Raw genomic sequence first — 14,756 nt, forward strand, 5'->3', positions numbered from 1 at the left:
GAGCCTTTATAAAAACAATTTATTAAAACATTGGTTTTCAAACTTGGGTGTACATCAGATTTACCTGGAGACTGCTGGGCCCCACTTCCAGTATCTGAGTCAGTTGTTCTGGAGTGCAGTCTGAGAATTTGCATTTCTAACACATTCTCAGGTAACGTTGACGCTGCTGTCCAGGGACCATATTTGAGACCCATGCTAACTAACCCAGCATACTGGTAAAACTCTAAAAGATGGATAGCACCCAGTGTGGGTGAGATTGTGGGGAAGCAAGAACACTCAGGTACTGCTGATGGGAGTGTAATTTGGTATAAACACTTTAGAGAACAAGCAGATAATACCAAATAAAGTTAAAACTCACTGTGAATGGATTTCAAAATTGTAGAGTGTAAAAAGCAGATTGTAGAATGGTAAGTACAATGTGGTGTCATATACATTCTTAAAGAAACATGTAAACCACTATATTATTCATGGATACATACATGAAAATGGAAAATAGATTGGGAGGCTACCCATGAACTGCATTATAGTGCCCCAAACCACTATGGTGCCCCAAACCACCACGCCTGAACTGGTGGGAATAGTGTGCTTCTAGCCAAGCAGTGTGGTTGATCATTGTATTCCTGAGGCTCCACAGAAAGAAACAAATTGATTCCTCTTGACAAAACGAGTTCTACATATGTAGTATCTGTTGTGGGAAATCATATTTCTTAAGCATATATGCTTCTCAGATTTTAAGAGCTGCTTTCTCATTTGAATGTCCTGGTGATTTGGTCAATATCTGTGTTCACTTGATGTGCCCCAGACAATGGGTGTGGCCGAGGAAGGGGCCTATTGCTCTGAAACCCTGACTGCGGCCTCAGGACTCACCTTTTTTCTTTACCCCAAGAAGGCACAGATAGCCCATTCTATCCCCAGTTTGGTAAGTGGACTTGATTCTCCACTCACACCCACACTGATACTTTGTCCTGACTAGAGAGGGCTGTTTTCTTTTCAAGGAAAAGCTGGTTCCTATCACTCATTAGCTGTGGGATTTTGGACAAGTTGTTTAGCCTTTCTAAGCTTACTTCCTGATTCACAAAGCCTCTGTTATGGTCTTTTGGCAAAAGTTTTTTTTCCTTTAAAGAGCTTTATTGAGATATATATAATAATAATTCACCTACTATACAATTCATCCATATAAAACGTACAGGCCAAAATGTTTTAACAGTCTAAATTGAGAATCTCAATTGGTTTGTTTTTATCTAAATGCATATTTTATCCTAAATAAGATAGGTCCTTTTTTCTTTATAACATGCACTTAGATGATAGTTTCTAGTACTGCTCAAATGTGACCAAAGTATGCTTTGTTTTATAGCTTATTCTTCTCTTTGGAGGAATCCCTTATCTCTGGAGACTTTCTGGTCGGTTCTGTGGCTATGCTGGCTTTGGACCAGAGTATGAGGTATGTATACCCTCTTCTTAACTCCCTTGGCTCTGAAGTGATACCTGACCTTTGCATGCACATGTCATTGGTGAACCAGTCATTTAGTCTCAGATCCAAGGGAGCTCGTTAATGTAGTCTCTGGCTAGGCAGCTGTTTCTTGGGAACTGTTCTGTGCAATGAAAGAGAAAGCATGAATATTGTTGAACCCACACTAATCAGGTATTCTGTGCCACACACACTTAGCAGATACTTCAACAAAGACAGAGTGTGTATCTCTTGGACTCTCCATTGAACTGCTTGAGTCGACTACCCACTCTTCCAGGAACTGCAGTTACTGGGCAAAGCCTTGAACGTGAGACTTCCCACCCATAATGAGTATTGGGACACTGCTTCCTGACGTTTCCTTAGAAACCACCAAGTCTGGTCCCTCCTTCCTCATTGCTTATTTGAAATGATGGATTTCTACTACATGTATAGGTACCTTGGGCTTTAATTCAATTAATCCTATGCCCCTATTCTGTATACCTTTTTCTAAAGCAGCCAAATTATTTTTAAGACCTCTTCTTCCTGTGATGTCTCTGTATCTTCACAGACTCCGTCTCCGGGCCTGTCATATGTGGTATTGCAGTTTACTTATTATACATAGTCTGCATTGTTTCAAAAAGGATTTAGGGTGATTTCATATAATCATCACGACTGGCTCCTTATTCCGTTCTCATCTTAAATATCACTTTCTCAGAGAGGCCTTCCCTGGCCACTCCATCTAAAATAGAGTCCCCGTCACTTTTCAGTGAAGCACATGACCTTATTTTATTTTATTTATAAAGGCACTCACTGCTATCTGCAGTTATCTTGTTTATTTGTTTACTTTTTATCTTCCTGACGATTTTAAGCTCTAAGGGGACAGAGACCTTATATATTTTCTTCACTGCTGTGTCACTAGTGCCTAGAATATACCAGTCATAGAGTAGGTATTCCATAAATATTTGTTGAATTAATGAACACAGTCTATATACATATGCGTATTAAAAATATTCCTTACCTTAATGGAACATATTTTGTATAATTTTCTGAAACATTATTTTTGCATTTAAGTTTGTTTTAGAGATTGCTTCCTGTCTGTTTTATATAGATCTTTATTTTCTTTAATGGCTGAGTGGCACTTGCTTTGCACAGTTCTGGTATACACAAATTTCAGTTACCATGGTTTAGTTAAATAATATGAGTCCCTAAATAACATGCTTCAAATTTCAGTTACCATAGTATATCATGTTAATTATTGCATTAAGTACAAATTTCCCTGCTAGCCTTTCAGTCCACAAATCACGTGCCAATATAAATGATCCTAGTCCTCAGTGACCAACCACGTCACTTTTTTCAAAGTCTGTCAGCGATCCGTCACTGCACATCTGTTATTCAGTTATGCAGAGTGTGCATTGTGTTGCCTTCTGGTCTCCCAGCTAAATATCCACATTGCATTTTACAAAAATGGATAACTGAAAGGGAATTGGCCAGCGAACATCAAAGTGTAGCAAAGAAATGAAAAATAACGCAGGAAGTCAAATTCAAATCTAACGTATGTGGAGTTATAGAAGAAATCGCTGATCCTGGGAATGCTAAGCCTGCTGCCGTTAGAGAGACTCTACATATGCAACCAGAGGCACTTAGTGTAGTTCACCTTGCTGATATAAAAGAGGAAAGCGGTTGTGATGAAAAGGATGACGACGTCCCAGCAGTAGTGTTACTGGCAAAAACCCTCACGTTCAAGGACCTCTTGAAGATATTTCGTGACATTGAAAGCTCAAAGGGTAAAATGTTAGAAGCTGATGTAACCTTTCAGAGGAGTATGACAGTTCACCAAGGCAGAGAAAAGATGCCCTCTCTGTGTTACAAGTTACACAGTGAGAAGGCAGGCATTGTTCAAACTACTCTTAAAGTTTTACAATGAAATAAAACACAATTCTCAATATTTCTAATATTTTCAATTACAGTGCAGTAAATAAATATTAGTTTTATTATTTTTTCCATATCCTATATATTTAGACCTACCAGTAGGAGAGTTTTTAGTGTATTACCCAAAATTGTTAAAGATAACAGAATAATCCTTTTTTTATATTGATTATTAAGATTGCTCTGCAGTGGTGTATGTTGATAAACTAGGGAGAATGGGGGATGTTTCAGAAGACTACAGATGAACAAATGTCTATTTTCAAATCTTTTAACTGTTTTGTCTATATGACTTCAGGTAACTTTCATACGGTGCCTGTGTAATAAAAGAGGAATTGCCTCCTCTGCTAGCAAGTAAACTTTGAGGGCATAGATGATGTTTCAGACCATGTATTACCCAGAGAATCAAGCATACTGCTGAGATCTACTAAGTACTCAGCAATAACTTGTCGGTTTTTTCAAGAATGACTTAATATTACACTGTAAAAACTGCCATTTTTTTGTTCTTTCTTGTGTTTAGATCACTCAATCCTTGGTGTTTCTGCTGATGGCTACACTGTTCAGTGCATTGACTGGTTTGCCATGGAGTCTTTATAATACTTTTGTGATAGAAGAAAAACATGGTTTCAATCAACAGGTATAATAGAGTATGCAAATGTTCTCTTTTAAATGTGAAGACCTTTTATGCTCTTGTACTCTGCTAGAAGTAATTAAAACCTAATTTGCTGTTTTAGAGCATGAACTAATTGAGAAAACAGGAACTGCAAATATGATAAAGATCATAGTTTAAAGTCCTGCCATAACTCTTCTAGCACTGCTGTCTAGTGCTTTGCAGTTAATAACATTTAAATGAGTTTATTTTAAACTGTAAAATCCAAGACATTTACTTATTGTCTTAGGCTACCTAGTGTCAAATAATATAGTCTCACTGCCTTATAATTTTTAAAATTGCTTTAATAATGCCTCCTTTGTATTCACTTATTAGTTATTTAAAAAGCAGTTTCTCAGTTTCTTGTGATGATGTTTTCTTTTTTCAGACTTTGGGGTTCTTCATGAAAGACGCAATCAAAAAATTTATTGTGACTCAGTGCATTTTATTGCCTGTGTCTTCACTTCTACTTTACATTATTAAAATCGGTGGTGACTATTTTTTTATTTATGCCTGGCTGTTCACATTAGTTGTTTCTCTGGTGAGTAAAATTTTTGTTTCATTTTCTTTTATAAAAGTTCTTAGGTGCAATAACTGTGATTTAATCTTCATTAGCATGTAAACAGTTCTTTAGAAGCAGATGAAATATAAATGGGAGCTCCTAACTTCCCCTCTTGGTTTCTGCTTTTGAGTGAAGAAATAGGGGTTGACTCTGACCATTGATTTTCTTCTTATGTTGACTCTTACAGATCCTAGGAGCTAGTTGTTACATTTTTTTAAAATTGTTTATTGGGGAACAGTGTGTTTCTCTAGGGCCTGTCAGCTCCAAGTCGTTGTCCTTCAATCTAGTTGTGGAGGGTGCAGGTCAGCTTGAAGTCCAGTTGCTGTTTTCAATCTTTAGTTGCAGGGTGTGCAGCCCACTATCCCATGAGGGAATTGAACCAGCAACCTTGTTGAGAGCTTGTGCTCTAACGGACTGAGCCATCTGTCTGCCCCTCCAGCAGCTCAGTGGCAGCTCATTATCTTCAATCTAGTTGTGGAGGGCGCGCAGCTCACTCCTCCATGTGGGAATCGAACTGGCAACCCTGTTGTTCAGAGCTCGCGCTCTAACCAACTGAGCCATCCAGCCGCCTGTTAAGTTACTTTTAATGATCCAGTTGTCGGGCAGTTTTGGGCTATGCATTTGTGAGTTGCCACCAGAACGGGTGACAAAGTTTGATAATTTAATGACTCTTGACCAAATTCCATTTGCTAAAAATCATGGATGTTTTGAAGAGAATAGATTTAAGAGGGACAAGAAGAAGAAAGCATAAACACCTTTTGTCCTCTGCCCTTCTTCCCCTGCCTTTCCCTTCTTCCTTTCTTCCTTCTTTACCCCTTCTTCTCTGTTCCTTTCCCCCCTTCTTCCTGCTTTCCCTTCTTTACTCCCCCACTGTCACCTCGCCTTCCCTCTCTATTCTTCCTCCCTTTTTCTCTCACCCCCCCTTATTTTCCCTCCCTCACATCTTATTTTACTCTTCTCTTTCCCATATTCTAAACTACTTCACAACACAAACACTACAACACAATCAAAATGGTCTGTTCAGAGCCTCCAGAAAATATTATCTATCATCTCTTTATTGATGAGGAGGTTTGTTTTAGTATGAATTACCATGGTGCTCATTGCTTCACTTCCCTCTGGTGGGATCAAGATCAGAAAGTGGGCTTAGTTGAATTTATAAATATCTGTCATATGACAAATTGAAGTGAGAGGAAAGAGAGCAGAGGAAATGCTCCAAACATGCTTAAGGAAATGATGTTTCAACCAAAGTGTACAGTTGTGAACTGCAGGTAGTTAATTTTAACAGACCAACCAAATAACAGCACACAATCAAGCTCTAGTAATTCCTTTTTAGCAGAGACTTCACATCTATCATGATTACTCTGACAGGTAGAATTCCAAGTTATTACGGGCTAATGAAGTATCGGAAATCCTCAAGATAGTCTTGAATGGACCATTTGACTTTTCAACTATTACCACCTATAGACTACTCATTTTGATTTAATTCATCAAATAGATTGAGCACTTACTATCTGGTACTATTTGGGGCTGGGAATATCAGAGCAAATAAGATAAGGTCCCTGTTCTCAAGACTGGGATCACATACCGTGTTTCCCCCAAAATAAGACCTAACCAGACAATCAGCTCTAATGCGTTTTTTGGAGCAAAAATTAATATAAGATCGGGTATAATATAATATAATACATAATAATATAATATAATACCAGGTATAATATAATATAATATATATACCGGGTCTTATATTAATTTTTGCTCCAAAAGACACATTAGAGCTGATTGTCCGGCTAGGTCTTATTTTCAGGGAAACACAGTAGTTATTTTAATGTAATTGAATCTGTATAACGAGTAGTTTTTCTTTAAGAACATATTCATAGATTCTTCTGACATTTACTTTTCAGGTACTTGTCACAATCTATGCTGATTATATTGCCCCTTTATTTGACAAATTCACACCTCTGCCTGAGGGAAAGCTTAAACAAGAAATTGAAGTAATGGCAAAGAGTATTGACTTTCCTTTGACTAAGGTGTATGTTGTTGAAGGTAAGGCTCCTGGGGATAATAAGATTTTATTCGGGTGGTTTGTATTATTTGAGTACATTATTCTTAAAACTTTAATAAAACTTCCAGTGTTCTGGGGAACTCTGATTTCAACCGCAGATTACCAAAATCTGTAGTACCATTGGGTTATACTCTGATAGTTATACTCTGCTAAGCTAATATCTGTTAGCTTACATAAGACTACTACACTCTCAAGGAAGCTTACAAAGTACTGGAGAAAAAATGTTGTGTGGTACCATGACTTTCAGAATCTGGAAATTTAACTCCCATGTAAATGAGTGAGACTGGTTCTGCCTCTGCCACGTACCAGCTGTGAGAGCTTGAACAAATCACTTCCCCCCTCTAGGTTTCAGTTTTGCTTCTTCTAAATCATGGTTTGGCAAATGTTTTCTGTAAAGGCATAGATAGTAAAGATTTTAGGCTTTGCAGGCCATATGTTCTCTTTGAGTAGGAGGAGAGGTAGATTTTCAGAGGTCAGGCTGTGGAGTCAGCAGTCTTCAGTTTGAATCCTAGCTCTATCATAGTTACCTGTGTGACTTTGGGCAACAGAAGTTTACTTATCTGTAATATATGTTTTTTTTGTTAATAATGGTAAAAAAAAATCCTGAAAAATACTCTAAATGAACGAATATTGTTACTAACAATAAGAACACACAGATTTGTAAATTACTAGGGATATTGTAATGAAAAGCCAAGATTTCTGCTCTCAAAACTATCAGATAGCAAGTGCTGTGCAGAGAATTAAACTAGTGTGATACGATGAAGAATGACTAAGTAGATACTTTAGGTTGGGTCATCAAGCAAGATCTCTCTGAGCAAATGAATTAAAGCTGAAACCTGAAGGGAGAAGCCATCCATGCTGAGATCAATGGGAAAACCTTCCAGAGCTTTGCATCTTCAAGAAACAGGAAAAAATCCAGTGTGGCTGCCACATAGCAAAAGGATATTATGACATGAAACCTGAGACACAGGCAAGAGGCAGATCACGTGGTGCTTTATAAGTCAGGGAAAGGAGCTTGGATTTTATTTTAAGTTCAGGGGGAAAAGCCATTGAAGGTATTAGGTGGGAAAGTGACATGGTCTGCTTTGTACTTTTTAAATACTTTGGGTTGTTATATGGAGAATAGATTGTAGGGGCAGCAAGAGGAGAAGCAGGGAAAACAGTGAGGAGTCTGTTGCAGTCCAGGTAGGAGATAACAGTAGCTTCGACTAGGACAGTAGTAACGATAAAGAGAAGGGGGTGTATTGGGGATATGTTTTAGAGACAGAGTTGATGGGCTTTGCTAATAGATTACTTGGAAAGGAATAAGGGGGAAACGGAGACATGAAGGATAACGACCTAGATATTTTACCTGAGCAATTGGATAAATGGTTGTTTACTGAGATGGAAAAAACTAGCAGAACAGCAGGTTTGTGAGGGATTAAGTTCTGTTGGATGTGTTGCATACTGAGATATCTGTTGGACATTGCATTAGAGTTCTGTAAGCAGTAGTTGGTTGCAAACAGGCAATAGAAACCAACTGTGGCTGACTAAAGCAGAAAAAAATATTACTTATTGAAACATTTGATAGCTCACAGAATCACCAGGAAAGTTAAGTTTACCAAGCTTGGAAAATGGGCTGTTCCATCGGGTGGCAATGAACTCAGAATCACACTGAAGAACCAGTCTGGTGAGGACACTGCTGTTGGTTGGCCTCCTCCTGTTGAATTCAGCAGTTTTCACCCCTGACATTCCTGCTACTAGCACCTGCGCAATTAGTTCCTCACTGCCCTGCTTCTTTGCTAATTAGCTAACTATTCAGAGTCCCCAGCGGGTGCATCCAACTGACTGAACCAGGGCATGGGGCTAGCTCAGAAATGCTGGGGAAGCAAATACTACCTGGCTTTGTAGATTTCTCAGATGAGAAGCGGTCTCTCACAGGACTTATGGTGTGAATTCCCTGAAAGGAGGTTCCGACGATTCCGATACTGGGCCGGGAAAAAAACACGCAGACGAATATAAACAACAAAAATGCACTATAGATATCCATGTGGAGATGTAGAGATGTCAAATAGGCAGCTGGGTGTATGAGTCTGGCGTTCTAGGGAGATGTCAGGGCCAAGAATATTGGTATGGAAGCATCTGGCACATAGATGGTGTTTAATGCCATAGATGAGAGCACTTAGAGAAGAGAAGGGGCTCAGGTCCGAGTCCGCAGGGGAGGAAAAGCTAGCATAAGAAGCTGAGAAGGAGAGACCATTGAGGTAGGAAGAAAGACCGGAGAAAATGGTGTTTCTCTTGAGATAGGAAAAGAAAGTATCTTAAGGAGGTAGTGGTCAACAGTTGCAAATGTTGCTGAGCGGTTTATTAAGATCAAACATCATAAACAAAAGATGAAGACACAGATGGCAATGATTTTCAAGTACATTTGCACAGAACATTTTGATTTTCAAAGTTCTCAAATACATTGCTTCATACCTCAAGTGGTATAGTTAATTCATTCAGTAAACAAGCATTATTGAATATATACTGCTTCCCAGGCACAGGAATACAAAAAGCTTGTGGTCTAGTGCAGGGACTCTTAACCTTTAGTGATTACTGTGTAAGAATTCCCTGCAGTGTTTGTTAAAAGACAGTTTCCTGGGCTCCATTCCCAGAGATTCTGACCTCGTATGTGTTTTTAGTATCTACTTGTAACAAGCACCCCTAGGTGATTTGGGTATAGGTGTTCCTTAAGCCACACTTTGAGATTCTTGAACCAGTGGGAGATAGTGAGACATTAATTTTATTTTATTTATATGCATATAATCTGTCTACTTCCATAAATAACTTCAGGCAGCTTCTAAGAAATATTTTAAATTTAATTAAAAAATTAGAGTCAGAGAAGACAGAAATAAGTTAGAAATGTAAGACCTCAGAATGATACACAGCTTTCCAGAGCCTAAAGTCCTATATTTTTGGCAAAATTGGACCACAAGTTTGGCTCTTAACTTCTAAGCAACCAAACCAAAAAGTGAAAAAATAAAATAACTAAATAAAAGCTACTGTTTGTGAAAGTCTTACTATATTCTAGACATACTGCCAAATATATTGTTATATACAGAGGGTGCCAAAAAAATGTATACACATTTTAAGAACGGAAAAAACTATATTAAAATTGTAATACTTAATACATACTGATAACAAAAGATGAATACAAGTCATGTGTATACATTTTTTTGGTACCCCGTATGTAGAATATGTAATATTCTAAATATATGGCTAAACACTTTACATTAGAAATAGGAGTAGATACAAAATTTACATTTTCTGTGAGAGATCTCACATTCTCAAGAGAAACATGTTTTATCATTCTTTTTTAAAAAAAACACGTAAGTAATACTAATAGTTTATATGGATCAGGCAGTCTACTAATTGCTTTACATAAAATTTTTCATGTAATCCTTAATCCTGTCCAATGAAGTAGATATTAGTCTTGCAACATCAACAAGAAAATAAAGCCCAAAGCAATTAAGAAAGTTTCTTACATTTACACAGCTAATACATGGCAGAGCCAAGATTTGAATCCAAAGTCTACTCTTAACTACTAAATTCACTGCACACTGTAAAACATTTAGAAAATACAAAAATATATAAAGAAGAAAATAAAAATCAACAACTCTTAACCATTGTTAAACATTTAGGTATATTTTTTCCAGACTTTTGAAAAATAGCTTTAATTTTTTTCTAAGTATAGTAGTAAGCATTAGAAAAGAGAAGAAAGTATAAAGAAGGGAACAAAAATTCATAGTTCTAGAAGCCAGTGATAAACACCAACACTTTGATATCTTTCTTAATAAGCTTGTGTTTATGCTTTTCTATTTACATGTACATCTTTTTCATGACAATAATGGAACCTTATATGCATTAAGTTTTACATTCTTCTCAGTATATTGGTGATCTTTTTCCTATCTTGTTAAAATTCTTCGGAAGCATAATTTTGGGGGCTGCTTAAAATTCCATTTCATGGCTTTGCCATAATTTAATCATTCTAGTACTGCTGGATATTTAGGCTTTACTTATTTACTTATTGCTATACAGCTGTGACGAGCATAAATATTTGTTGGCAAGACTGCATGTAAACAGTCTCCACTGTTGGTGGTGATTTATGTTGACAGTTTTCCTCAGGTACTAAACAATTTGAAAATGTTAATGTCCTTTCCAGTGATTCAATTTCTAGGAGTCTCTCCAAATGACCCCAGACTTTTTAATTACTTTCCATGCTTTGAACTGTCTTTTCCTTAGGATCTAAACGCTCTTCCCACAGCAATGCCTATTTTTATGGCTTCTTCAAGAACAAGCGAATAGTTTTGTTCGACACTCTACTAGAAGAGTATTCTGTATTAAACAAAGACATCCAGGAGGAGTCTGGCATGGAACCCCGCAATGATGGAGAAGGGGACAGTGAAGAAATAAAAGCTAAAGTTAAAGTGAGTTCTTCTTTTCCTAAGAGGCTCTGGTTTAGTTTTTATGAACAGTTCCTGTGACAACTCAAAATAATGTCAATTTCTGTGTAATGAATTTTGAATTCAAGGAGACTGTCAAATGCAAACACCATGGCCTCTTTATAATTCTGGTATTTGGGAGACATCATCATTATTGTTACATGCTAACTACCTTGCAAGTTTTTCCAGAATGTACACATTAAAATTAGAAGCATAAGGTAGGAAAATTCTATGACTATAAGTTATCTTTAAAACAGGGACTTTATATGCATTTCACATGTTTATGATCAAAGAATTTCCACATGCAGGATAAAGAGGAAATAAACATCTAATTTTTAGCTTCTTTGAGACATAGTAATTATAGGCTTTGGTAATGGAGAGATGTGGATTTGAATCCTGGTTCTGTCATTCAGTAGCTGTAATTTGGTCAGTTTTCTTTTGTTTGTTTAACAAATATTTATGAAACATATACACTATGCTGAGATACTTTGCTTGGCACTAGGAATACAAAATTAAAGAGGCAAACTTTGCTTTTAAGAAGCTTATCGTTTAATGGGGAGACAGGCATACACAGTCACAGTACTATATGTATACTGGATACAGTGAGAGCACAAGAAAAGACATTTCTTAAATCTGACCTAGGAGTCTTAGAAAGCTTTTTCTCAATCCTTTCCTGGATGAGGTCAGCTGATGCTGATTAGCAAAATCTAAAGTACCAAGACTAAATGGGTGAGAGGGTACAATGATAAGAAATGATACAAATTTAATCAGAAAAGTCACCAGTATTTGTATGTATGATATGCCTTTGGCTTTGTTCATTCAGAGATGATTCTGGATCTATGTAACTCTGGGCAAGTAAGTTAAGCTCTCCAAATCTTTGGTTCTTAACTAAAAGATGATGCCAGCAGGGTTTTTCATCTCAGCACTGTTGACATTTGGGCCAGATAATTTATTGTTGTGAGCAGGTATCTTGTGTATCATAGGATGTTTAGCAGCATCCCTGGCCTTCTCCCAGTAGATGCCACCCCCCACCACGACCTCCAACAATTATGACAACAAAAATCTTTAGACGTTGCCAGATATCCCTGGGGTTGGGGCTTAGGGGCAAGCTCACTCCTAGTTGAGATGGGTCATGAAGATTAAATAGAAAAAAACATATGAAATACTTTGTAGTTCATTTTATGTATTCTAAGTACCAGGAAATAACTGTTACCATTTTAGCATCTGTTGTGACCCTAAAAAGATGTGTACAGTGCCTAGCCTGTTATATAGGTGGAACAAAATTCTGTGATGGGTTTAAATAGCATTGGGATAGGCATAACCCTTTGATTGTATTTGGTTTGTTTAAAGTGAGGTTATTCTGCCAGTTGGAGTATTGGAATAAAAGTCACTTTGGTCTGACCAAGAGCCATAGGATTTTAAGCTAGGAAGAGATCTTAAGGTCGTATTATGGATAGGAAAACTGAGGTCCAGAAAGGGTGACCCAGTGACTGGGGAATCGTACACGTTCAGCAAGTCAGCCTGCTTAAGTGATGTCCACGTATAGGGTGGACTACATTATAGCCAAACCTGGACATTAGATAGTGGCCACTACTTGCAAGCAATGTAATGGAATTACCGACCTTTAGTATCTATGACAGCAGTATGCCTTGGCTTAAATCTTTAGAAAGGTTGGGTAGTCCTTTGAAGTGTATTGAATGGAGTTTGAGTTATTTTCCTGGCTTCTTGAAGTCTGCTTTATTTCAGTGATAACTACAAACATTGTAGCATCTCTGTATAAGTTACATGATGAAAATACATTAGACATTGTCCTATCCTAAAGAACCTAGAGTAAAGGAGTCTAGATATGCACACAAATAGCCCATAGTTTAAGGCACAGTGTGATAATAAGTTGTTGAAATAGTGTGGCTTTTAGAAATTAAGAAATTAATGCAGATTCTAATGGCCAGACAGACTTCTTAAAAGAGAAGATGTTTTAACTAGACGGTTTTGACTTGGGGATGAGCCTTTGCATGTTAAAGATATGGGATGAATAAAACTATAGAGACAAAAACACCCCTACACAATGGTTATTCTGAGACTAATGATTAAGTGGATTCTTATGGATGGGGATAGAATCCAGGGCCAGTTTGTAAAATACTTCCTTCTGAAGACATCAAGTGGTTGTTTCCAATGGCCTGGAAAGTTTAGATTGACTTGGATAGAGGCCAAAACTTGTTTTAGGAAGATTAAAATTTGGTGTCAGTGTATAGGATAGAGCAAAGATTGGAGGCAGGGAGGCTTCTAGGGGCCTATCATATCGCGATAGCCAAGATAAGCATGACATAATGAGGGACTGCACTAGAGTGAGAGGTCAGAATGAGTGGAAGAGTCACAATAAAAGATGGATTTAAAGCACTTGGTGACAGCTATTAAGGGGAGTGAAGGAGAAGGTCAAAGAGTGACTCAACACTCATTAACTGTATTGCTTTCCAGTGCATATACCACTGGTGAGATGATCTTTTCTGTGATTTTTTTTAAATTTTATTGGGGACCAGTTTGTTTTTCCAGGGTCCATCACCTCCAAGTAAAGTCATTTTCAATCTAGTTGTGGAGGGTACAGCTCACTGGCCCATGTAGGAATCAAACCGGCAACCCTGGTGTATGAGCACTGTGCTCTAACCAACTGAGCCAACTGGCCACCCCAGTGAGATGATTTTAGGTAGTATGTCAGTATTTTAAATTTGAATAGCTATATATTTATTTATTTTATTTTTTATTATTAGTTTCAGGTGTACAAAACAATGTAATAATTATACATTTCACCCCTCACAAAGTGATAACCCCTCTCCCCCAATCTATTGCCCCTCTGATATCGTATATATCTATTACAATTTAATTGACTCTGTTCCCTATGCTGTACTCCATATACCGTGACTATATATATATTAAATTATAGTTGACATACAATGTTTTGAATAGCTATTTATTTATTAATGTATACTAGAAAAAAGATAAAACTAACGTAGCATGATTTCATGAATATTGTCATTTAAGATAAGGCTAAGTTTTAAAAAATGAATTCGTTTAAAGAAAGCTATTGAGTTACTAATCACACAGAGAGTACCCAGATGTGGCAGAAGTTTAGGAAACAGTGACTTATTACTGACTGCCTACTATGTACAGTGCGCTAGGGGATGCAAAGATGGTTTGAAGTCTGGATGATGTAGAGAAGATGAAGCATTTCATTTTTAACAGAAATTTAAGGAAGAAAACGAAAGTTAATCTCAAATCCCTCCTCTTAGAATTAACTACTGTGAGCATTTTGATGAATGTCCCTATACTGGCTATTAACATTTTAAAAGCTGTCTAGGGAACTTACTGTCTGGAATTTTACCCTTGAGGAGACAAATGGAATATATCATTGGAACAACCTATCTCAAAAGCAGTTTAAATGAAAGGAAAATTAAAACTATAAAGGCTGTATAGAAAAGCTGCCCTTTTGTAGAAGACACCAAGCACTTCCCCAGTAGGTGTTAAGGTTACGTCAAAGCCTTCCCAGTTTCTAAGTGTAACAGAAAGGGCACAGGCTCCAAAGGCGTGGGTTTGGGTTTTACCCACTACTTACTAGCAAGATGATCTTAGGAAAGACATTCTAATTTCTCAGCTTCCTT

At 37.3% G+C, this 14,756-nt stretch overlaps 1 protein-coding gene across 1 annotated transcript in view; it reads left to right on the top strand.

The window, feature by feature from the left end:
* ZMPSTE24 (zinc metallopeptidase STE24) overlaps positions 1-14,756 on the top strand; it is a 31,318-nt gene that overhangs the window by 6,009 nt on the left and 10,553 nt on the right. Inside the window, exons 3-7 of the mRNA XM_033115625.1 lie at positions 1,355-1,441; positions 3,891-4,007; positions 4,408-4,560; positions 6,480-6,621; positions 10,904-11,088. Of these exons, the coding sequence (XP_032971516.1) occupies positions 1,355-1,441; positions 3,891-4,007; positions 4,408-4,560; positions 6,480-6,621; positions 10,904-11,088 (684 nt within the window). The remainder of the gene's footprint in view (positions 1-1,354; positions 1,442-3,890; positions 4,008-4,407; positions 4,561-6,479; positions 6,622-10,903; positions 11,089-14,756) is intronic.

Source organism: Rhinolophus ferrumequinum, chromosome 9 (assembly GCF_004115265.2).
Source record: "Rhinolophus ferrumequinum isolate MPI-CBG mRhiFer1 chromosome 9, mRhiFer1_v1.p, whole genome shotgun sequence".
In the NCBI taxonomy this organism is placed as follows: Eukaryota; Metazoa; Chordata; class Mammalia; order Chiroptera; family Rhinolophidae; genus Rhinolophus; species Rhinolophus ferrumequinum.